Source organism: Aspergillus heteromorphus (genome assembly GCF_003184545.1).
Source record: "Aspergillus heteromorphus CBS 117.55 chromosome Unknown BO70scaffold_46, whole genome shotgun sequence".
Taxonomy (NCBI): Eukaryota; Fungi; Ascomycota; class Eurotiomycetes; order Eurotiales; family Aspergillaceae; genus Aspergillus; species Aspergillus heteromorphus.
Window position 1 is genome coordinate 48200 of NW_020290451.1, and position 25736 is coordinate 73935.

At 15.3% G+C, this 25736-nt stretch overlaps 3 protein-coding genes across 3 annotated transcripts; 2 read left to right on the top strand and 1 right to left on the bottom strand.

Moving 5' to 3' along the window:
* The first annotated feature begins 434 nt into the window (after positions 1–434).
* Positions 435–1874, top strand: BO70DRAFT_366547 (uncharacterized protein). Its single transcript, XM_025544361.1, has 2 exons — positions 435–707; positions 798–1874. Exons 1-2 carry the CDS (start codon positions 598–600, stop codon positions 1429–1431), a joined length of 744 nt encoding a protein of 247 aa, XP_025394763.1. The 5' UTR covers positions 435–597; the 3' UTR covers positions 1432–1874.
* BO70DRAFT_174178 (uncharacterized protein) lies at positions 1471–1871 on the top strand. Its single transcript, XM_025538388.1, has one exon. It carries the CDS (start codon positions 1573–1575, stop codon positions 1789–1791), a length of 219 nt encoding a protein of 72 aa, XP_025394764.1. The 5' UTR covers positions 1471–1572; the 3' UTR covers positions 1792–1871.
* BO70DRAFT_419266 (ditrans,polycis-polyprenyl diphosphate synthase) lies at positions 1642–3128 on the bottom strand (the record flags this gene model as incomplete). The annotated part of the gene is made up of 2 exons (XM_025547471.1): positions 1642–2531; positions 2682–3128. 2 exons carry the CDS (start codon positions 3126–3128, stop codon positions 1953–1955), a joined length of 1026 nt encoding a protein of 341 aa, XP_025394765.1. The 3' UTR covers positions 1642–1952.
* Between the last annotated feature and the right edge of the window lie 22608 nt (positions 3129–25736).

The window sequence follows — 25736 nt, forward strand, 5'->3', positions numbered from 1 at the left end:
CAGCTATTAAAAATTATTATTTTCAAAAGAATTAAAACTATTCAGATTATCTGTATATACTTAACAGTCTAAACAAGTATCATAAATAAATATAATAGACAAATATAATAGATAAGTATAATAAATAATTATAATTAATAAAGATATAAAGATTAGATAGAGATCTTGATAAATAATATAAAATAATAAAATAATTAAGACAGATTATTTTAAAAAGTTTTAAAAAGCTTATATATATATATATATATATAAATATAAATTAATACTGATTTTAAGTAGAATATTTTCTGCCTACTAAGATAATAAAGTAAATATTTTTTAAATAATTCTATAGCTGATTACTAGAGGCAGGCCGTCATACCTAATTTTAAATTAAAATATTAATAGTAAATGACTGTTGCAGAAGGTCTCTAATCTGATATGCATTCCACATGCTCAAATGCTTGGCTTGTCCTACCTTTAAATACATCTTCCCCTACTAGATAGTTATGACTCTTGACGCCTTTTTTTACTAGGGACTAATGTGGATAGTACATGCCTCCTTTTCATTTTTTGCCAATGAACCTGCCTAAACATCATACAAGGGCCACTACCACCATGCCGCTTCTTCCAACCGAAGCAGATGCTTCTTTTCCCACAACCCCTGGCATAAGTAAACGAAAGAGAGATCCAGTCCCAACAGAAGTTATCACTCCATCAACAGATAAGTAGGTAGCAGGGAATCAACTAAATGAACCATCTCTTGTTACCCAACAGTTCTCTGCAAAGGCAGCTAATGTGTTGTTGTGGACCATCAGGCTCAGTCCTTCTTCCATTCACTATCTGAACACGCATTTTTGTATAGACTATCCTGGGCTTTCCAGAGATAATGATAGTGGAGAAACTCTGGTTCGCCCCCGATATCTTTCCAAGAAACACCGACTTTTTCAACAATCATCCACTCGTCACAAACAGTCACTTTCGGATAATCTTTCTCATTTGTTACACCAAGCAAAGATTTCATCTCCAGCCTTAGTTACCCCTACAGCCTCAAAGACATATTCTCCGCCAGTATCTCCTAAAACCGTTTCATCTAGCCTATATCAACATCAGCAAAGTGTCTGTGTGTCTGCAGGATGCCTACGCCCATGCCACATTTGTCACCGGAGACCAACAACCCGTGAATTTATTGATGCATATGCGGATTGTGACTTGTGCGGCCAAAGGAGCTGCTACATCTGTCTCCGCTATTGCGACGCCACCAAGTGCACCGGATTGATAATGCTGTGTGAAAACTCACTCAGTAACCTGCAATTGGATTTCAATGATAACAGATCACACCCAAAACAACCTCGGAAGATTTGCTCCACATGTGCCGTCGAAGGTGTGACTGAATCAGGTACAGAAGTGATACGATGTCTTGAATGTGTGCGAGGCTCCCCTCTTCAATAACAGGGTGCTCTTCCACACTTTCGGGAACACTGCGACCGCCAACATTATGTGGACATCAAGATGGGCCTTCGCTGCAATATTTATAGGATGGAATCTGCCCGAACACACCAGGCGCCCAGAGGACATTGAAGTGTGGTCCTTATGTATCATTTGCAGTCTGCAAGTACAACAGTGTCTAAGCCATGCTGGTGGCCAATTGAACTGCCGCATAACATAGTCTCGGCCGGTCATCCTACATCAACATTGTCAACAAGAGATTCCGCATCCCTTCAAAATTACAAGCCTGGACAAAGTGCACATACTGGTGACGGCGATAATAGGCATTATAATTTACATGGGATTAATGGGATCACTACTTAGTATATTGCAACCTTTACTATGCAGGCTACTATAAAGTACTGAAATAGCGTGTGGATGACAACGTCTCATTATTCAGCTTGCTGCAATACTAAAAAGTATCATTGAACTAATAATTGGAGTACATGATACCAAAGTCTTATCCACAAATTTGCGGGCTACCTTCATCGGCCGAACCTCATCTGAGCACCGGCGTAATGCCACAGGCCCCTGAGGAACCCGTGATATTCAACGGCCTCGTCGGCGATCGCTATCCCACTACTTCTACCGCCAGTACAGAACATTTCTGTAAGCCGAATATGCCAGGGTGGGTATCCATCCAGCTTCAAGAACGGACCAAAAACTAGGAGAAGGTCAGGTTCAGGCTTCACAGGCAAGATAAGCTGATTAGGGGCCCTCGTGGCACCGTCAACCGACACCGTTGTAGTGGGCCGTGTGGTAATCTCGCTGATTTCGGCATCGACCAGTTCCAGAGTTATGTGTTCTGGTAATAGTTTACCACTCTGGGACATTTCGGCCAACGTTTTGGTCAAGTCAACAAAAGTTTCCCGACCATCGGTCGCAGACAAGAGAAGCACCGTAAGAGTAGTGGGATTTCCCTTATTTGACAACGCCACACCTTCTGGCTGTTTAAATATTGGATGATGAGGAGCAAATAGCTGCAGAGTTGGTTGCTGCCCCGGGGTACCGTAGTAGGAGGACAGCTTGCTGGTCATGATATGATGAAGGGTGGGGATGCTGGACTTTAAAATCCCTATTAAATTTATCAGCCTTAGCCCTTGTACCTCCTTTTTGTCCATGCCATTTTCTCAAACTCCCATTGAAGGTCCCGTGTCCAGGTTTTGCTTACCACTCCTTTCATATATGCTTAGAACAGGTATCCCGGAACTCACGGTCCAAGCCGCAAGCTCTGCCACTTCATCCATCAAGATCGCTAAGGCGTCATCCTCCTTGCGCAATGACAGAACGACGCTCAAATGCCCGGGGAGGCGTTTCAAGCTCGTCACATCCTTTCGAATTAACTGTGGCGTTCTGTGATGGTAGTAGATGATGGCAAAGATCCGATCCACAACAGCATGGTAGCTTTGGAAGAGTCGAATGACAATGCCATATAGAACATGAAGAATGGCATAAGTAAGTAGATGTAGCTGCGATTTAATAAAGCTTCGTATTGGTGTTTTCCGCGGAATCTTTTTGCGCCGCTGAGGCGCCCGGCTTGGAAGATCTGCTGGATCTGGCAGATATGGGTTCAAAATTTTCTCGCGATCGACAGCACTGAGCCTTGTTCCTCGAGAACGAACATCATCTCTAAAAAGCTCTTTATCACGTTGAGAGACCATTTTTCAGTAGTACCTGTGGCTGCGTTGCGCACGGCGTAGACGGGTTCTTTGCTTTTATATTATTGTAAGGGGGGGGACTCCGAGTCGGTGGTGCTGGCGGTGGGTCTTGGTATTCGGAGGACTGCAGACTACCGCATAAAATTGCCATCAGTCATTATGGCATGTTTATTGTTCATCTTCATTAGAGTGGATTTTGGTTGAAAACCAGGTTAAAAACCAAGCTTTTAAAATCTGTATTTAAATAAATATTTTACTATATATTAATATTTTTAAAATATAATTAAATATAAATCTTATTTATATTTATATTTTATATTTTAAATATAGTCTAATATAATTAGATTATATTTAATATATAACTAATTAGTTTCAGAATATTTTAATTAATTAATTTTTAATTATTAAGTAATATAATATATTAGTAGTATATTAGATAATAAAAATATATATATAATATAGATTTTATATTTAATAATATAAATTATAATATATAAAATTATATAAAGATTTATATAATATTTTATCTTTATATCTATATCTATATTTTTTAATTATTTTGCTTAAAACAGTTAATTGTTAGATTAAAAAAATCCACTCTAATCTTCATGCTCTATGCAGTATAAATAGAAATATCAAGCTATGATATAATTAATATATATAGTATATATATATAAAAGATATTTATATAATAAAAAAATAATTAAAATTCTTTTTAAAATTTATATTAATTAATCTATTTTCTCTTAACCTTATTATATATATTGAATATATATTACATATAACTTATACAAATATTTTATAGATATTAGTAAATTATTAGATTAAAAATTTATATAAAAGTTTTTTTTATATATATTAAACATATATTTATATATATATTATTAGTATATATAATTTAATTTATAAAGATAATAGATCTGCTGTTAGGGGCAGAAGTAGAACCCATAAGCTATGGAGAACTAAGTCTGTATATATAAGAAGAGATAACTAGTATTAAAAAGATAATTCTCAAGAATTTAATAATTTTATATATATAAATAACTCAGTAGATTTTAATTTAATAGAATAAATTAATTAAATTAAATAATTTTAAAATATATTTTATAGTATGATTTCTCTCTTAGAAATCTGATTAATAATTTTTATTTATCTATTTTAATCTTATATTCTATTTTATAATAATTTTATTAGTAATTTAATCTTAATATTATTTTTAATTTATTCTGATTTTATTTCTGACTTATATTAGTCTTATTTATATTTTAATCTTAAGTATTAAAATTGAGCCTGGAAATGTAAATACTTAATTTTTTTTATACTTTTCTTATCTAGCTGGCTTAAGAAAAGAAATAATAATAATAATTATTACTTCTTAGATTAATAAGAATATAATAATTACAGATTTATTAGTTTTTAATATTATCTTATTTTTAATATTAAGACAGAGTATAGAGAGATATAAATATCTAGTTTTTTTAGAGTGGCTAACAGCCAGGTCAGGTCAGGTTAATTAGAATTTTTATACCTAACCGCCAGATTATAATCAGATTAAGAAAATTTTTATATCTGATTATAATATAACTAAAAACTAGATAATTAATTATTTTAATTATTCTTAGTATTAAGATTTATTTATTATATCTTTTTAAACTCTAGTATAATTAAGATATATCTAGATTAAATAATTATTAATCTAATTATCTTTATTATTATCTAAAAATATATAAAAAGAAGCTTTTTAGATTAAAAAAATATAACTAAGAAAGAAATTAATATCTTTTTTATTATTATTTATTAAAAATAATAAGAAAATTCTAGTTATATTAATAAAATTTAGTTTTTTATAAAATTATTATTCTTATAGCAAAAAATATATATATAAATATATAATTATTATTCTATTTTAGGTATATATTTTAATTATATTATAAAATATTAGAAAAATTATATATTAATTATTAATTAAAATATTAAGAATAAATATATTATTTTTATTCTATTATTTCTTCTAAATCAGACTATTTTTAGATTTATAAATAAGATATAGCTCGAAGAGCTATTAATAAAATTAAAAACTAATAAATAATTAAAAAGATTATAAATAATCAGATTATTAAAATAAAGTAGATTAAATAGATTAAATAGATTAAATAAATTAAATAAATTAAATAGATAAAATAAATAAGTAGAATATATTAGATTTATATTATAATATTATAGTTTTTATAAAAAATTTTATAAAAATCTTTTATAGATTTTTTCTATAAATATCTATTTTTTATTTTAATTTATTATATCTTAAGCAGCTCTGTTTAAGAAAAGAGACTATTTTATAATTTTAGACTTTAGATATAAATTTTTATTTATTAAATTTATTAAAATAAATAAAATATAGCAGATATCTTAGCTATATATTAAAATATAATAAATTATATTTATATAAAATTATATTTTAAAATAAAATAAATTATTTTTGCAGAGTTTTCTGCTTTTATTTTTTTATATTTATTATTTATAAAATAGCTTTAGAATTATAAATTAATTATAATTATTTAATTTATTTTTAAAAAATATTATTAAGTCTTCTTTTTCTATTTCTCAGATCTTTATAAATTATAATAATATCTAAATTAAAATAAGCTTCTTAAATCAGATTTTTTCTTCTTTTCTAAATCTTAAGATTATATATATTATAAAGAATTAAAAGATTATTTTATATTTAGCTTTTTAAAAAAAATTCTTTATTTTTTAGAATTAATAATAAAAGATAATCTTTTTTAAAGATTATATATAAATTAAAAAATTATTATTTTATTTTAATTAAGAAAAATTATTAATAATATAAAACAGTTTTTAGAAAAATATATTATTTTTTAATAAAATCTTTTATATTTATTATATTATATATCTTTATATTTTATAATATTTAAAAATTAAAAACTCAGAAACTAGTTCTATAAGCTATTATTTTTATAAGAATTATAAGAAGAAATTATTATTAATTATATTTAAATAAATAATTAATTAAATATTAAATAAAGAATTATTATAAATATTTATTTATTTTTTTAAAATAAATCTTTTCTAATTATTATTATTCTCTAGATTTTTATAATCTATAATAAATAGAATTTTTAGAATTAAATTTTATATTTTATAATTATTTATTATCTACTATTCTAAATTATTAAATATATTTAATTTAAATAAATAATTAATCTTACTACTTTATCTCTCTACTAAAAACTAAGTTTTTTTAATTAAATATAAATTAAAAAATATTTTATAAAATTATCTAAAAAAATATATATATAACTGCTATTAAAATTTCTAGATATTAAATAAATATTAATTATAATAAACTATTAAATCAGCTCTAATTAAAAAATATTTCTTAATTTAATTAAATATTTCTTAATAAAAAATATAGACTATTATAAGATTTTACTAGACTTTTAATTAATATCTAAATCTTATATTAATAAGAATCTAGCTGTAATTATTTTATTAGTCTTATATAAATATAATCTTATTTATTAATTATTAAATATAATAACTAATAATACTAGTAATAATAATATAATATTTAATATAATTTTAGCTAAATTTTAAACTTAACTTAGTCAGAGTACTTAGTTTTATAATATTTTAATTAACTCTAATTTTTTAAAAATTATTTAAAATTAATATTATATTCTCTGTCTTGCTTATATAATTCAGTTTATAATTAATATTTTTTTATAGAAACTTTAGATTAAAATCTTAAATAATATTATTAAATATATATAAAAAAATAATAATAAAAATTTTAAAGTCTTTTTTAATATTTTAAGAATTTTTAAGAAGATATATTCTAGAAGGTGTTTATAAAAGACTAATATAAAATCTTTTTTATAAAAAGCTTCTAGAAATCTTCTATTAGCTAGTTTATTATATTAATTTTTAATTATAAATTTAGAAAAGTATAGAATTTATAAATATAAATTTTTAATATTATAAGAAATTTTTATTTATTTAATAATTTAAATCTAGTTTGGTTTATTATCTTTTTCTTAATTATAAAATCTGCTGAAACTTAATTTATTTTATAATTTATTAAATATTTAATCTTTATTAAATAATTAAAAGTTTTATTTAGTATTATAAATATAATAATATTAATTATTTTTATTCTATTATAATTAAGTAAAAATAGATAGAATATTTTTTTAAATTTTTAAATTTTTTTTTTTTTATTTTCTATCTCTCTAAGAATAATAAATCTATTATTTATAAGATTTATAATATTTATAATAATCTCTTTAATTATCTAAATTATTTAATTAATAGACTAGAAAAAAAATAGATATTCTAAAAAAAAAAGATTCTTAAGAATTTATATAATATATATTAAAAGCTCTGAAAGTATTATTATTATATTTATTAAATAAAAAACTATATTTATATAATTATAATTATTCTAAACTTAATATTAAAACTTAAAAAGTTTAAGAAAAATATATAATTAAATAATAATATTAACTAGTATTATAAATATTAAACTATTTTTAAAAAGATATTCTCTTTTTATTTTAGTTAAAATCTAATAATTAATATATTATTAATAATTTCTGAATTATTATCAGATCTGAATAAGATTTTTTATAATATTTTTAAATATTAGAGACTTTTATTTACAGTTAAGATATATAAAAAACTTAAGATATATTTAAATATTAAAAATATATAGCTTCTTAAAATATTTTTAATTAAATTAATATAATTCTAGATATTATAAAATATACTAATATTCTTATTTACTAAAAATTCTATTATAATTAGTTTTTTATTTTTTATTAAATAGCTAGAGATTTTCTCTTAATTATAATTAATAATATTAATATTAAATATTTTTTTAATAATTCTTAAAATATCTACTACTATTATTAAAACTGTCTTAATTTTAATATAATTAAAATAATTATATTTTAAATATATATTAATTATTTTATTATAAATAAGAAATATTAGAATATATTTAATAATCTTAATTCAGATTTAATTATCTTTATATTTAAGAAATAAAAAAAAATAAGATAATTACTATCTTCTATATTAATAAAAATAAAAATATAGATAATCTTAAAAATAATTTAAAAAATAAATTATTATTAAAATTAAAAAAACTAGTCTTATTTAAGTCTTTAATTATTATATATATTTAGATAGAAATAAAGATCTGATCTTTATAATTTTTATATTATTATAATTATTATTCTAAATAATATAAAAAATAAATATTTTATATTTTTTCTTATTTATTTTATATTAGATTCTGTAAAAATTTTTTTTAAAATATAATATATTTTTTAAAATAATTAGTTAAGTAGATTAAGTAATAGACTATATTTAAAGAATATTATTATATTTATATTATAATTAAATATATATTATACTTTATATATTATCTATATAAAAAGAATATATATATTATAAATTAATCTATAGTTATTAATTTATCTATTATATTTAATTTTTTAATTAATAAATATAAATAATTATAATAATAATTATATCTTAATCTGATCTTAACTATATAATTAAAAATTTTTTATATCTTAATCTAATTATTAGATTATAGCCAGATTAAGATTAAGATATAATAATCAGGTTAAGCCACTCTAAGTTTTTTATTTTTTTATTTTTATTTTTTTATTCATTTTATTCTTTTTCTTCAGCTAACTTAAAAAATAATAATAATTATTATTATTTTTTAGATTAATAAGAATATAATAATTATAAGTTTACTAATTTTTAATATTATTATATTTATAATACTAAGATAGAGTCTGAGAAAATATAAATATTTAATTTTTTTAATTTTTTATTCTTTTTATTCAGCTGGCTTGAAGAATAATAAGAATAATAATTATTTTTTAAATTAATAAGAATATAATAATTATAAGTTTACTAGTTTTTAATATTATCTTATCTTTCTGAACTCTTTATATATAATAGATAAGAAAAATAAGAATAATTTTTCTTATTATTAATTAATATTTATTATTAAATAATTCTCTTAAATGTTTTATATATGTAAGACACCAACCTAGGGGAGTTGTTGCCACTGAGCCAAAAGGCTAACATTACCCGCAGTTACCGGTCGTGGGTTCGATTCCCGCAGTGGGCTTTTGCACTGTTTGGCTGAGGGCTAATTTTAGTAGGACTAGTCCAGTCATGTGATTCCCTTAGTAATCCGCTACATATGACTACACTAGCCCGAGGAGGTTAGCCCGGGGCTTTACCATATATAGTACAACATGGTGGGGTAAATAAAGATAAGTTATATCTATAATTACAAAAGAAGAGTAATATTCTTATAAAGATAAAAATTTATAAATTAATAATTAGCTCTGTAAGAAAAAAAAACTAAATTTAATATAAGAATAGTAATCCTTATAATCCTTATAATATAATATATCACAAGAAATGTCTATACTGCAGAGACAGTCCCTCACAAAATAATTATACTAGTATAATATATAATTTATAAAATTCTTATAAATATATTTATTTATAAAAAAATTAGATAAAAAATTTAATAATAATATTTTAAATAATATAGATATTATCTTAATTTTATAATAAATATATTTTCTTTATATTATTTTAATATATATTTTTATAATCTTATTATTTAAAATCTGAGAGATAATTTATTAAAATTATATTTATATAAAATATTAAATATTATATTTATAAGAATTCTTCTAATCTTTTAAAGATTAATTATAAAATTATTATAAAAAAAATAATTAAAATAAATATAATTCTATTATTTTCTCAGAATTTTTATAAATTATTAAATATATTTTAATAAATTATAGAACTAAAGCAGAGACTTGCGATTTTTATAAATAATAAAAAAAATTTATAAATCTCTAAGTAATTCTAATATCTTATTTATAAAATTAAAGAAGATTAATATATATATATATTCTTTATAAAATAATAAATATTATAATATTTATAATTATATTATTTTCTAATTATTTATTATTCAGTAAAAGTTTATTATAAAAATTAATAATTAAAATAAGAATTAATAAGTATAAATTATATATTTAATAATTTATAAAAAAATAAAGCCGCAAAGTCTTTTTAAGAGAATAATTAGATAAATTTTTATAAATCTTTTAAGATATAACTAAATAATCTGAAGAATTATAAATAAAAAATATAATTATTAATTCTAAGAGTAATTTTCTGTAATAAAAAAAAGAACTTTATATATTTATAATATTAAAAAAAAATAAAAATAAAACTAGATTATAAAATATAGAAATTAAATATTATATAATTATATTTATTCTTAAAATTATTTTTATAAAATATAAAATAAAAGTTTTTTAAATAACTAAACTTCTTTATTATTAAATAAGATCTAATTATATTATTTATAAAACTAAGATTAAATATTAATTAATAAAGCAAGAAAACTGATTATTTATAAAAAGAAAATTATTATTATTTATAAATTAGATAAAATAATTTAATAATTAAAATTATTATAAAAGATTTTTATAAAAAAATATTTTATAATTAAATATATTAAAAATATTTATCTTATAAGACTCTATATCAGCACCCGCAGAAATAATAAAATATTTTAATTATATAAAATAAGATTATATAATAAAAAATTATTACTAGTATAGAAATAAAAATTTTAAGAAATAATTTATAATTTAAATAAATTATAAAGAATTAGTAAATATATTTCTTATAATATATTTTATTTTAAAATTATAAAAGTAATTACTTACACAGAATAAGACTAATCTATTTAAAAAAATTAATATTTTAATTAATATAGATATAGAAGTAAATCTAATATTTATAATATTAATAAAAATTATAAAATAATTAATAATATTTACAAAGATTTTTATAAGACTATTAAATAATAATAATATTTAGTTAGAAAAAACTATAATATTTAAGATTAATTTTATAAATATAAAAAATAATTATAAGATTTATAAAAAATTTATTATTATAATATTTAATATAAAATAAATTATATTAAATATATTATAAATCTAGACAGAGATCTTTATTACAGAGTTTAATTAATATTATTTAAGATTTTATAAGAAATAATAAATTAAGATATAATATATTATTATAATAGAGTTTCTTATAAAAGAATTAAAAATTAAATAATTATAAATTATAATAATTAGATTTATTGATAAAGAGATAGATCTAAAAATATTTTTAAAATAATTTTATAAATTTAAAATAATATTTACAGAAAATAAGATAATAAACTATTTATTTTTATAATTAGATATTAATCTAAAGATTAATTTAAAAAAAGACTATAAATTAAAAATAAACTTAATTTATAAAATATTACTTATAGAACAGAAGATACTCTGAAAATATTTATAAAAATATTTTATATATAAATAGATTTAATATTTAAAATTATTTATTAGAATATTAGTTCTTTTTATAAAAAAAAATAAAAGCTTATAAGTATATATTAATTATTATAAATTAAATAAATAAATTATTAAAAATAAATATCTGCTATTATAAATTAATAGTTATATTAATTAGCTTATAAAAATATTATAATTTATATAACTTAATTTTTATAAAATTTATTATAAAATAAGAATTATAGCAGGCTATAAATAGAAAACAGTTTTTTAAATAAAATATAATTTATTTAAATATTTAATTATATTATTCAGACTAATTAATATACTTATAAAATTTTAAGATTTTATAAATCTTTTATTTACAGAGTATTGAAATAACTTTATAATTATTTATCTTAATAATATTATAATATACTTATAAGATTTAGAGATATACAAGAAATAAGTTTATAGAATTATATAAGTCTTAGTTAAGATAGATTTATATATAAAGCTAAATAAGTATTATTTTATATAAATAAAGATTATTTTTTTTAGTTTTATTATCAGCCGCAAAGATATATAAATAAAATTAGAATAAATTATAATAATTTATAAATAATTAAAATTATAAAATATATAAAATATACTATAGTTTATAAAATTTATAAAGTAATATCAATAATTTATTTAAAAATATTTATAAATAATAATCTTACTTACAGATCTTATTAAGAAATTTTATATAAAAAAAATCTAATATAGAACTTTTTATAATTAATATTTTTAAGAGTTTTAAATAGCTAAAGATAATATTTATAGAAAATATTATAATTATCTACTTTAAGAAAGAAAAATAAGTATATATTAAAATAGATATATCTAATTTTATAATTAATAAAATATTATTATAGAGAAATATAGATAATTAGTAAATTTTAATTATATTTTATTTATAAAAAATAATTATAGTAAAAAAAATTTATAGAATTTATAATTAAAAGCTACTTATAATAATAAAATTATTTAAAAAATAATATTATTAATTAAAAAGAGTTGATCTTATAATAAAGATATTTATTAATTATAAGAATCTTAAATATTTTATAATAAGTCCAGAGCTATTATAAAAATAAATATAATAAATATAATAACTTATAATACTTTAATTTTATTTTATTTATTACTTAAATATATAAAATTCTGTAGATATATTTTTTATAATATCTAGATTATAAAAAAAATAAAAACTAAGAATTATAAAAAACTAAAAAAATTAGTTTTATAATAATTATTTAATCTACTTAAATTATAAAAGTTAAGAAATATAAAAATAAAAGCTCTATTTATAAATATTAAACAGATTCTTATTTATAGATATATTATAAATATATAAAAAATTATAGAAGAAAAAATAATAAATAATATTATTATTATAAAAAAATTATATTATAAAAATCTTTTTATAAAGCTATTAGTCATAGTATCTGTAATATTAATAAAAGATTAATAAATATAAAAAATCTGTAAAAGACTGAGAAATTCTAAAGACTTTAAGTTATAAAAAATAAATAAATAATATTTTATAATAAAAAAACTATAAAAACTTTTTATAAAAAGCAGAATAATTATATATTCTAGATAAATATATTTTTAAGTTTTAAATACTTATAAAACTATATAATAATTTTATTATAAATTATTATATAAGTAAGAAAATATTAATATTAATATTATAATAATTTTAATAATCAGAGATAAATAATTTTATAAATAAATATTATTAAGTCTATAAAATATATTAAAATAATAAAATAATTTATAAAAAATAGTAAGAGCTGCTAAAATCTCTATTTCTATTTATAAAATTTTATAAAATAATAATAATAGATTTTATTACTAATTTATCTGTGAGTATTAGTATTATTAAGAGCTCGCAAGAGATCTTTAATAATATTCTAGTAATAATAAATTAATATAGTAAAATAATCTATTTTACTCTTTTATAAAAAAGTTATAATAAAAAGAATCTTATAAAAATCTTTATTAAAAAGATTTTTTATTAATATAATATATTTATAAAGATTATTATAAATTATAATAATATTTTTATAAAAGATTTCTAATCTAATTTTGTTTATATATTTATAATAAAAAAAAAGTTAAGCACAGCTTATTATCTGCAGATTAATAATTAAATTAAAAAATTAAATAATATTCTTAAATAATACTTATAAAATTATATTAATTTTAAATAAAATAATTAGATAGATTTATTATCTATTATAAAGTTTATATATAATAATATCTTATAAATTTTTATAAAGAAATTATTTTTTTATATTATTACTGCGGAACACCTGTAAGTAATTAAAATAAATTTTTATAAAAAAAAAAACAGAGATTGAAGTCTCTAAATAGATTAAATATATTTAAAAAATTTATATTAAAATAAAAAAGAATCTAATTTTTACTTATAAAAAATAAAAATAATTTTATAATTATAAAAAGTAAATAAAAAGTTTTATATTAGAAAAAATAATTTAGTTATTAGAGTGGATTTTTTTAACCTGACAGTTAACTGTTTTAAGCAAAACAGTTAAAAAATATAGATATAAATATAAAGATAAAATACTATATAAATCTCTATATAATTTTATATATTATAATTTATATTATTAAATATAAAATCTATATTATATATATTTTTTTGTTATCTAATATATTATTGATATATTATATTATTTAATAATTAAAAATTAATTAATTAAAATATTCTAAAACTGATTAATTATATATTAAATATAATTTAATTATATTAGACTATATTTAAAATATAAAATATAAATATAAATAAGACTTAAGTTTAATTATATTTTAAAAATATTAATATATAGTAAAATATTTATTCAAATACTAGAATAGATTTTAATTAAAAAACAGATTAAAAATCAAGCTTTTAAAATCTATATTTTAATAAATATTTTATTATATATTAATATTTTTAAAATATAATTAAACTTAAGTCTTATTTTTATTTATATTTTATGTTTTAAATATAGTCTTATATAATTAAAATATATTTAATATATAATATATCAGTTTCAGAATATTTTAATTAATTAATTTTTAATTATTAAGTAATATAATATTAGAGTGGTTTAACCTGACTGTTATATCTTAATCTTAATCTGGCCATAATCTGATAATTAGATTAAGATATAAAAAACTTTTAACTGTATAATTAAGATCAGATTAAAATATAATTATTACTATAATTATTTATATCTATTAATTAGAAAGATTAGATATAACAGATAAATTAATAACTGCAGATTAATTTATAATATATATATACTTTTTTATATAAATAATATATAAAGTATAATATATATTTAATTATAATATAAATATAATAATATTTTTTAAATATAGTCTACTGCTTGATCTGCTTAATTAGTTATCTTAAGAAATATATTATACTTTAAAAAAAACTTTTATAAAATTTAATATAAAAAAAATAAAATAAAATATAGAATATTTATTTTTTATATTATTCAGAATAATAATTATAATAATATAGAAATTATAAAGATTAGATCTTTATTTTTATCTAAATATATATAATAATTAAAGACTTAGATAAGATTAATTCTTTTAATTTTAATAATAATTTATTCTCTAAATTATCTTCAAGATTATTTATATCTTTATTCTTATTAATATAAAAAATAGTAATTATCTTATTCTTTTTTTACTTCTTAAATATAAAAATAATTAAATCTAGATTAAGATTATTAAGTATATTTTAATATTTCTTATTTATAGTAAAATAATTAATATATATTTAAAATATAACTATTTTAATTATATTAGAATTAAAACAGCTTCAGTAATAATAGTAAATATTTTAAAAATTATTAAAAAGATATTTAATACTAATATTATTAATTATAATCAAGAGAAAATCTCTAATTATTTAATAAAGAATAAAAAATTAATTATAATAAAATTTTTAGTAAACAAGAATATTAATATACTTTATAATATCTAAAATTATATTAATTTAATTAAAAATATCTTAAGAAGCTATATATCTTTAATATCTAGATATATTTTAAATTTTTTATATATCTTAACTATAAATAAGAATCTTTAATATTTAAAAATATTATAAAAAATTTTATTTAAATCTAATAATAATTTAAAGATTATTTATAATATATTAATTACTAAATTTTAATTAAAATAAAAAAAGAATATTTTTTTAAAAATAGTTTAATATTTATAATATTAGTTAATATTATTATTTAGTTATATATTTTTTTTAAATTTCTTGAGCTTTAATATTGGATTTAGAATAGTTATAATTATATAAATATAATCTTCTATTTAATAAATATAATAATAATATTTTTAAAGCTTCTAATATATATTATATAAACTTTTAAAAATCTTTTTTTTTTAAGTATCTGTTTTTTTTCTAGTTTATTAATTAAATAATTTAGATAATTAAAGAGATTATTATAGATATTATAAATCTTATAAATAATAGATTTATTATTTTTAGAAAAATAAAAAATAAAAAAAAAAATATAAAAACTTAAGAAAATATTTTATCTATTTTTATTTAATTATAATAAACTAAAGATAATTAATATTATTATATTTATAATACTAAATAAAACTTTTAATTATTTAACAAAGATTAAATATTTAATAAATTATAAGATAGATTAAGTTTTAGTAGATTTTATAATTAAAAAAAAGATAATAAACTAAATTAGATTTAAGTTATTAAATAAATAAGAATTTTTTATAATATTAAAAGCTTATATTTATAAATTATATAATCTTTTAAATTTATAATTAAAAATTAATATAATAAACTAGCTAATAAAAGATTTTTAGAAGCTTTTTATAAAAAAAGATTTTATATTAGTTTTTTATAAATAGCTTCTAGAATATATTTTTTTAAAAATTTTTAAAATATTAAAAGAGACTTTAAGACTTTTATTATTATTTTTTTATATATATTTAATAATATTATTTAAAATCTTAATCTAAAGTTTCTATAGAAGAGTATTAATTATAAATTAAATTATATAAATAAAATAGAGAATCTAATACTAGCTTTAAATAATCTTTAAAAAATCAGAGTTAATTAGAATATTATAAAATTAAATACTCTAACTAAGTTAAGTTCAGAGTTTAGCTAAGATTATACTAAATATTATATTATTATTATTAATATTATTAATTATTATATCTAATAATTAATAAATAAAATTATATTTATATAAGACTGATAGAATAATTATAGCTAGATTTTTATTAATATAAAATTTAAATATTAATTAAAAATCTAGTAAAATTTTATAATAATCTATATCTTTTATTAAAAAATATTTAGTTAAATTAAAAAATATTTTTTAATTAAAATTAATCTAATAATTTATTATAATTAATATCTGTTCAGTATTTAGAAATTTTAATAATAATTATATATATATTTTTTTAAATAATTTTATAAGATATTTTTTAATCTATATTTAATTAAAAAAACTTAATTTTTAATAAAAAAATAAAATAATAAAATTAATTATCTATTTAAATTAAATATATTTAACAGTTCAGAATAATAAGTAATAGATAATTATAAAATATAGAATTTAATTCTAAAAATCTTATTTATTATAGATTATAGAGATCTAAAAAAAGATAATAATTAAAAAAAATTTATTTTAAAAAAATAAATAAATATTTATAATAATTCTTTACTTAGTATTTAATTAATTATTTATTTAGATATAATTAATAATAATTTCTTCTTATAACTCTTGCAGAGATAATAGCTTATAGAACTAGTTTTTAAATTTTTAATTTTTAAATATTATAAAATATAAAAATATATAATATAATAAATATAAGAGATTTTATTAGAAAATAATATATTTTTTTAAAAGCTGTTTTATATTATTAATAACTTTTTTTAATTAAAGTAAAATAATAGTTTTTTAGCTTATATATAATCTTTAGAAAAGATTATTTTCTATTATTAATTCTAAAAAATAAAAAGCTTTTTTTAAAAAACTAAATATAAAATAATCTTCTAATTCTTTATAATATATATAATCTTAAAATTTAGAAAAAAAAAAAAGATCTGATTTAAAAAATTTATCTTAGTTTAGATATTATTATAATTTATAAAGATCTGAGAAATAAAAGAAGAAAATTTAATAATATTTTTTAAAAATAAATTAAATAATTATAATTGATTTATAATTCTAAAGCTATTTTATAAATAATAAATATAAAAAAATAAAATAGAAAACTCTGTTTAGTAAATATTAAATTAAAATAAAAATTTAATATAATAACAGAACAGGATTTAGTCTTTAATTATAAATTTAATAATAAATCTAATAAACAGAAATTTATATCTAAAACTTAGAATTATAAAATAATCTTTTTTTTTAAATAAAGCTACTTAAGATATAATAGATTAGAATAAAAAATAAATATTTATAAAAAAAATTTATAAAAGATTTTTATAAAATTTTTTATAAGAGATATAGTATTATAGTACAGATTTAGTATATTTTATTTATTTTATTTATTTATTTTATTTATTTAATTTATTTAATTTATTTAATCTATTTAATTTACTTTATTTTAATAATCTAATTATTTATAATCTTTTTAACTATTTATTTATTTCTGATTTTATTAATAGCTCTTTGAGCTATATCTTATTTATAAATTTAAGAATAATCTAATTTAGAAGAAATAGTAGAATAAAAATAATATATTTATTTTTAATATTTTAATTAATAATTAATATATAATTTTTCTAATATTTTATAATATAATTAAGATATACAGCTAAAACAGAGTAATAATTATATATTTTTATATATATTTCTTGCTGTAAGAATAATAATTTTATAAAAAACTAAATTTTATTAATATAACTAGAATTTTCTTATTATTTTTAATAAATAATAATAAAAAAGATACTAATTTCTTTTTTAATTATATTTTTTTAATTTAAAAAGCTTCTTTTTATATATTTTTAGATAATAGTAAAAATAACCAGATTAATAATTATTTAATCTAAGTATATCTTAATTATATTAGAGCTTAAAAAGATATAGTAGATAGATCTTAATATTAAAAATAATTAAAATAATTAATTATCTAATTTTTAGCTATATTATAATCAGATATAAAAATTTTTTTAATCTGATTATAATCTGGTGATTAGATATAAAAATTCTAATTAATCTAATCTGACCTGGCTGTTAGCCACTCTATTATAATATATTAGTAGTATATTAAATAAGAAAAATATATATATAATATAGATTTTATATTTAATAATATAAATTATAATATATAAAATTATATAGAAATTTATATAATATTTTATCTTTATATCTGTGTCTATATTTTTTAACTGTTTTGCTTAAAACAGTTAATCATCAGGTTAAAAAAATCCACTCTATCAAATACAGATTTTAAAAGCTTGGTCTTTAACCTGTTTTTCAACTAAAATCCACTCTATTAGTTATTCTATCAATACATTATATTACTTAATGGTTAAAAATTGACTAATTAAAATGCCCTGAAACTGATTAGTTATGTATTAAATATAATCTAATTATATTAGACTATATTTAAGATATAAAATATAAATATAAATAAGATTTAAGTTTAATTATATTTTAAAAATATTAATATATAGTAAAATATTTATTTAAATATAGATTTTAAAAGCTTGGTTTTTAACATGTTTTTTAACCAAAATCCACTCTATTCTATATATAATCTATAATCTATTTCTGATTTTATTAATAGCTCTTTAAGTTATATCTTATTTATAAATCTAAGAATAGTCTGATTTAGAAAAAATAATAAAATAAAAGCAGTATATTTATTTTTAGTATTTTAATTAATAATTAATATATAGTTTTTCTAGTATTTTATAATATAATTAAAGTATATAACTAAAATAGAGTTATAATTATATATTTTTATATATATTTCTTACTATAAGAATAATAATTTTATAAAAGACTGAATTTTATTAATATAACTAAAATCTTTTTATTATTTTTAATAAATAATAATAAAAAAATACTAATTTCTTTTTTAATTATATTTTTTAATCTAAAAAGCTTTTTTTATATACTTTTAAATAATAATAAAGATAATTAGATTAATAATTATTTAATCTAAATATATCTTAATTATATTAAAGCTTAAAAAAATATAGTAAATAGATCTTAATATTAAGAATAATTAAGATAATTAATTATCTGATTTTTAGCTATATTATAATTAGATATAAAAATTTTCTTAATCTAATTATAACCTGATGATTAGATATAAAAATTCTAATTAACCTGACCTGACCTGGCCGTTAGCCACTCTATATAATAGAAATAATTTCTTATAAAGTAATTATACTAGTATAATATATAATTTATAGAATTCTTATAAATATATCTATTTATAAAAGAAGCTAGATAGAAGACTAGTAATAATACTTTAAATAATATAAATATTATCTTATTTTTATAATAGATATACTTTCTTTACACTATCTTAACACACATCCTTATATTATATTAATAATAAAAATCTTTAAGCTGGGGACTTAAAGAAACTAGACTATTAAAATAATTAATAAATATTTTTTAATTATTCCTAAAGTACTTACAAAGTATTTATTTATTATTATACTTAAATTATTTATTTACTAAATAAATTATATAATTTCTTAAAGAATTCTTTTAAATATCTTAATTAATAATAATAAAGAATATTAATAAATATTATAAAAAATAAAATATAAATATAAATATTAATCTAATCTCTTAGAAATAGAGTGGCTTAACCTGATTATTATATCTTAATCTTAATCTGACTATAATCTGACAGTTAGATTAAGATATAAAAAATTTTTAACTATATAATTAAGATCAGATTAAGATATAATTATTATTATAATTATTTATATCTACTAATTAGAAAGATTAGATATAATAAATAAATTAATAATTATAGATTAATTTATAATATATATATTCTTTTTATATAGATAATATATAAAGTATAATATATATTTAATTATAATATAAATATAATAATATTTTTTAAATATAATTTACTGCTTAATCTGCTTAATTAATTATTTTAAAAAATATATTATACTCTAAAAAAGACTTTTATAAAATCTAATATAAAAAAATAAAAAAAAAATATAAAATATTTATTTTTTATATTATTCAGAATAATAATTATAATAATATAAAAATTATAAAAACTAGATTTTTATCTTTATTTAAATATATATAATAATTAAAGACTTAGATAAGACTAGTTCTTCTAATTTTAATAATAATTTATTTTTTAAATTATTTTTAAGATTATTTATATTCTTATTCTTATTAATATAAAAAATAATAATTATCTTATTCTTTTTTTATTTTTTAAATATAAAAATAATTAAATCTAGATTAAGATTATTAAATATATTTTAATATTTTTTATTTATAATAAAGTAATTAATATATATTTAAAATATAACTGCTTTAATTATATTAGAATTAAAATAATTTTAATAATAATAATAAATATCTTAAGAATTATTTAAAAAATATTTAATACTAATATTATTAATTATAATTAAAAGAAAATCTCTAGTTATTTAATAAAAAATAGAAAATTAATTATAATAGAATTTTTAATAAGCAAGAATATTAATATATTTTATAATATCTAAAATTATATTAATTTAATTAAAAATATTTTAAGAAATTATATATTTTTAATATTTAGATATATTTTAAGTTCTTTATATATCTTAACTGCGGGTAAGAATCTTTAATATTTAAAAATATTATAAAAAATCTTATCTAGATTTAATAATAATTCAGAGACTATTAATAATATATTAATTATTAGATTTTAATTAGAATAAAAAGAGAATATTTTTTTAAAGATAATTTAATATTTATAATATTAGTTAATATTATTATTTAGTTATATATTTTTCTTAAACTTTTTAAGCTTTAATATTAGATTTAGAATAATTATAATTATATAAATATAGTCTTTTATTTAATAAATATAATAATAATATTTTCAGAGCTTTTAATATATATTATATAAGTTTTTAAAAATCTTTTTCTTTTAGAATATCTATTTTTTTTTAGTTTATTAATTAAGTAATTTAGATAATTAAAGAGATTATTATAAATATTATAAATTTTATAAATAATAAGTCTACTATTCTTAAAGAGATAGAAAATAAAAAAAAATATAAAAATTTAAAAAGATATTCTATCTATTTCTATTTAATTATAATAAAATAAAAATAATTAATATTATTATATTTACAGTATTAAATAAAATTTTTAATTATGTAATAAAAATTAAATATTTAATAAATTATATAATAAATTAAGTTTTAATAGATTTTATAATTAAGAAGAAAATAATAGACTAAGTTAGATTTAAGTTATTAAATAAATAAAAATTTTTTATAATATTAAGAATTTATATTTATAAATTATATAATTTTTTAAATTTATAATTAAAAATTAATATAATAAACTAACTAATAAAAGATTTCTAAAAACTTTTTATAAAAAAAAATTCTATATTAATTTTTATAGATAATTTCTAGAATATATTTTTTTAAGAATTTTTAAAATATTAAAAAAAGTTTTAAGACTTTTATTATTATTTTTTTATATATATTTAATAATATTATTTAAGATCTTAATCTAAAGTTTCTGCAGAAAAATATTAATTATAAACTAAATTATATAAATAAAATAAAGAATATAATACTAATTTTAAATAATTTTTAAAAAATTAGAATTAACTAGAGTATTGGAAAATTAAATATTTTAACTAAGTTAAATTTAAAGTTTAATTAAGATTATATTAAATATTATATTATTATTACTAGTATTATTAATTATTATATCTAATAATTAATAAATAAGATTATATTTATATAAAATTAATAGAATAATTACAGCTAGATTTTTATTAATATAAGATTTAGATATTAATTAAAAATCTAGTAAAATTTTATAATAATTTATATTTTTTATTAAGAAATATTTAATTAAATTAAAAAATATTTTTTAATCAGAATTAATTTAATAATTTATTATAATTAATATTTATTTAGTATTCAGAAACTTTAATAATAATTATATATATATTTTTTTAGATAATTTTATAAAATATTCTTTAATTTATATAGAGTGGCTAATAGCCAGGTCAGATCAGGTTAATTAGAATTTTTATATCTAACTGCCAGATTATAATCAGATTAAGAAAATCTTTATATCTGATTATAATATAGCTAAAAATTAAATAATTAATTATTTTAATTATTCTTAATATTAAGATCTATCTACTATATTTTTTTAAGCTCTAATATAATTAAGATATATTTAGATTAAATAATTATTAATCTAGCTATCTTTATTATTATTTAAAAATATATAAAAAAAAGCTTTTTAAATAAAAAAATATAACTAAGAAAGAAATTAGTATCTTTTTTATTATTATTTATTAAAAATAATAAGAAAATTCTAGTTATATTAATAAAATTTAGCTTTTTATAAAATTATTATTCTTATAATAAAAAATATATATAAAAATATATAATTATTACTCTATTTTAGCTATATATTTTAATTATATTATAAAATATTAGAAAAATTATATATTAATTATTAATTAAAATATTAAGAATAAATATACTGCTTCTATTTTATTATTTCTTTTAAATTAGACTATTTTTAGATTTATAAATAAGATATAGCTCAAAGAGCTATTAATAGAAGTAGAAACTAATAGATAGTTAAAAAAATTATAAATAATTAGATTATTAGAATAAAACAGATTAAATAGATTAAATAAATTAAATAAATTAAATAAATTAAATAAATAAAATAGATAAATAGAATATATTAAATTTATATTATAATATTATAATTTTTATAAAAGATTTTGTAAAAGCTTTTTATAAATTCTTTTTATAAATATCTATTTTTTATTCTAGTCTATTATATCTTAAGCAGCTTTATTTAAAAAAAAAACTATTTTATAATTTTAGACTTTAGATATAAATTTCTGCTTGCTAGATTTATTTAAATAAATAAAATATAATAAATATCTTAACTATATATTAAAATATAATAAATTATATTTATATAAAATTATATCTTAAAATAAAATAAACTATTTTTATAAAATTTTTTATTTTTATTTTTTTATATTTATTATTTACAGAACAGCTTTAGAATTATAAATTAATTATAATTATTTAATTTATTTTTAAAAAATATTATTAAGTCTTCTTCTTCTATTTCTTAGATTTTTATAAATTATAATAATATCTAAACTAAGATAAGCTTTTTAAGTTAGATTTTTTTTTCTCTCTTAAATCTTAAGATTATATATATTATAAAGAATTAGAAGATTATTTTATATTTAGCTTCTTAAAAAAAGCTCTTTATTTTTTAGAATTAATAATAAAAAATAATCTTTTTTAAAGATTATATATAAGCTAAAAAACCACTATTTTATTTTAATCAGAAAAGATTATTAATAATATAAGATAGTTTTTAAAAAAATATATTATTTTTTAATAGAATTTCTTATATTTATATACTTTAAATATATATTAATTATTTTACTATAAATAAGAAGTATTAAAATATACTTAATAATCTTAATCTAGATTTAATTATTTTTATACTTAAAAAGCAAGAAAAAAATAAAATAATTATTATTTTCTATATTAGTAAGAATAAAAATATAAATAATCTTAAAGATAATTTAGAGAATCAATTATTATTAAAATTAGAAGAACTAGTCTTATCTAAGTCTTTGATTATTATATATATTTAGATAAAGATAAAGATCTAATCTTTATAATTTTTATATTATTATAATTATTATTTTAAATAATATAAAAAATAAATATTCTATATTCTTTTTTATTTTTTTTATATTATATTCTATAAAAGTCTTTTTTAGAGTATAATATATTTTTTAAGATAATTAATTAAATAGATTAAGCAGTAGACTATATCTAAAGAATATTATTATATTTATACTATAATTAAATATATATTATATTTTATATATTATCTATATAAGAAGAATATATATATTATAAATTAATCTGCGATTATTAATCTATCTGCTATATTTAATTATTTTAACTAATAAATATAAATAATTATAATAATAATTATATCTTAATCTAATCTTAATTATATAATTAAAAATTTTTTATACTTTAATCTAATTACTAGATTATGGCCAGATTAAGATTAAGATATAACAGTCAGGTTAAGCCACTCTAATAGAGTGGCTAACGGCCAGATCAGGTCAGGTTAATTAAAATTTTTATATCTAATCATTAGATTATAATTAGATTAAGAAAATTTTTATATCTGACTATAATATAATTAAAAATCAGATGATTAATTATCTTAACTATTCTTAATATTAAGATTTATTTATTATATCTTTTTAAGCTCTAGCATAATTAAGATATATTTAGATTAAATAATTATTAATCTGACTATCTTTATTATTATCTAAAAATATATAAAAAGAAGCTTTTTAAATTAAAAAAATATAATTAAAAAAGAAATTAATATCTTCTTTATTATTATTTATTAAAAATAATGAGAAAATCCTAGTTATATTAATAAAATTCAGCTTTTTATAAAATTATTATTCTTATAATAAAAAATATATATAAAAATATATAATTACTGCTCTATTTTAACTATATATTTTAATTATATTATAAAATATTAGAAAAATTATATATTAATTATTAATTAAAATACTAAGAATTAGAGTGGCTAACAGCCAGGTCAGGTCAGGTTAATTAGAAGTTTTATATCTAACTGCCAGATTATAATCAGATTAAGAAAATTTTTATATCTAATCACGATATAATTAAAAACTAGATAATTAATTATTTTAATTATTCTTAATATTAAGATCTATTTACTATATTTTTTTAAGCTCTAGTATAATTAAAATATATCCAGATTAAATAGTTATTAATCTGATCATTTTTATTATTATTTAAAAATATATAAAAAGAAGTTTTTTAAATTAAAAAAATATAACTAAGAAA

What these genes read in the sequence shown, in the direction of transcription:
- BO70DRAFT_366547 (XM_025544361.1), top strand. Translation starts at nt 598, where the DNA reads ATGCCGCTTCTTCCAACCGAAGCAGATGCTTCTTTTCCCACAACCCCT. An exon ending in ATCACTCCATCAACAGATAA is followed by an intron (nt 708 to 797) that starts GTAGGTAGCAGG and finishes GTGGACCATCAG; the next exon opens with GCTCAGTCCTTCTTCCATTC.
- BO70DRAFT_174178 (XM_025538388.1), top strand. Translation starts at nt 1,573, where the DNA reads ATGTATCATTTGCAGTCTGCAAGTACAACAGTGTCTAAGCCATGCTGG.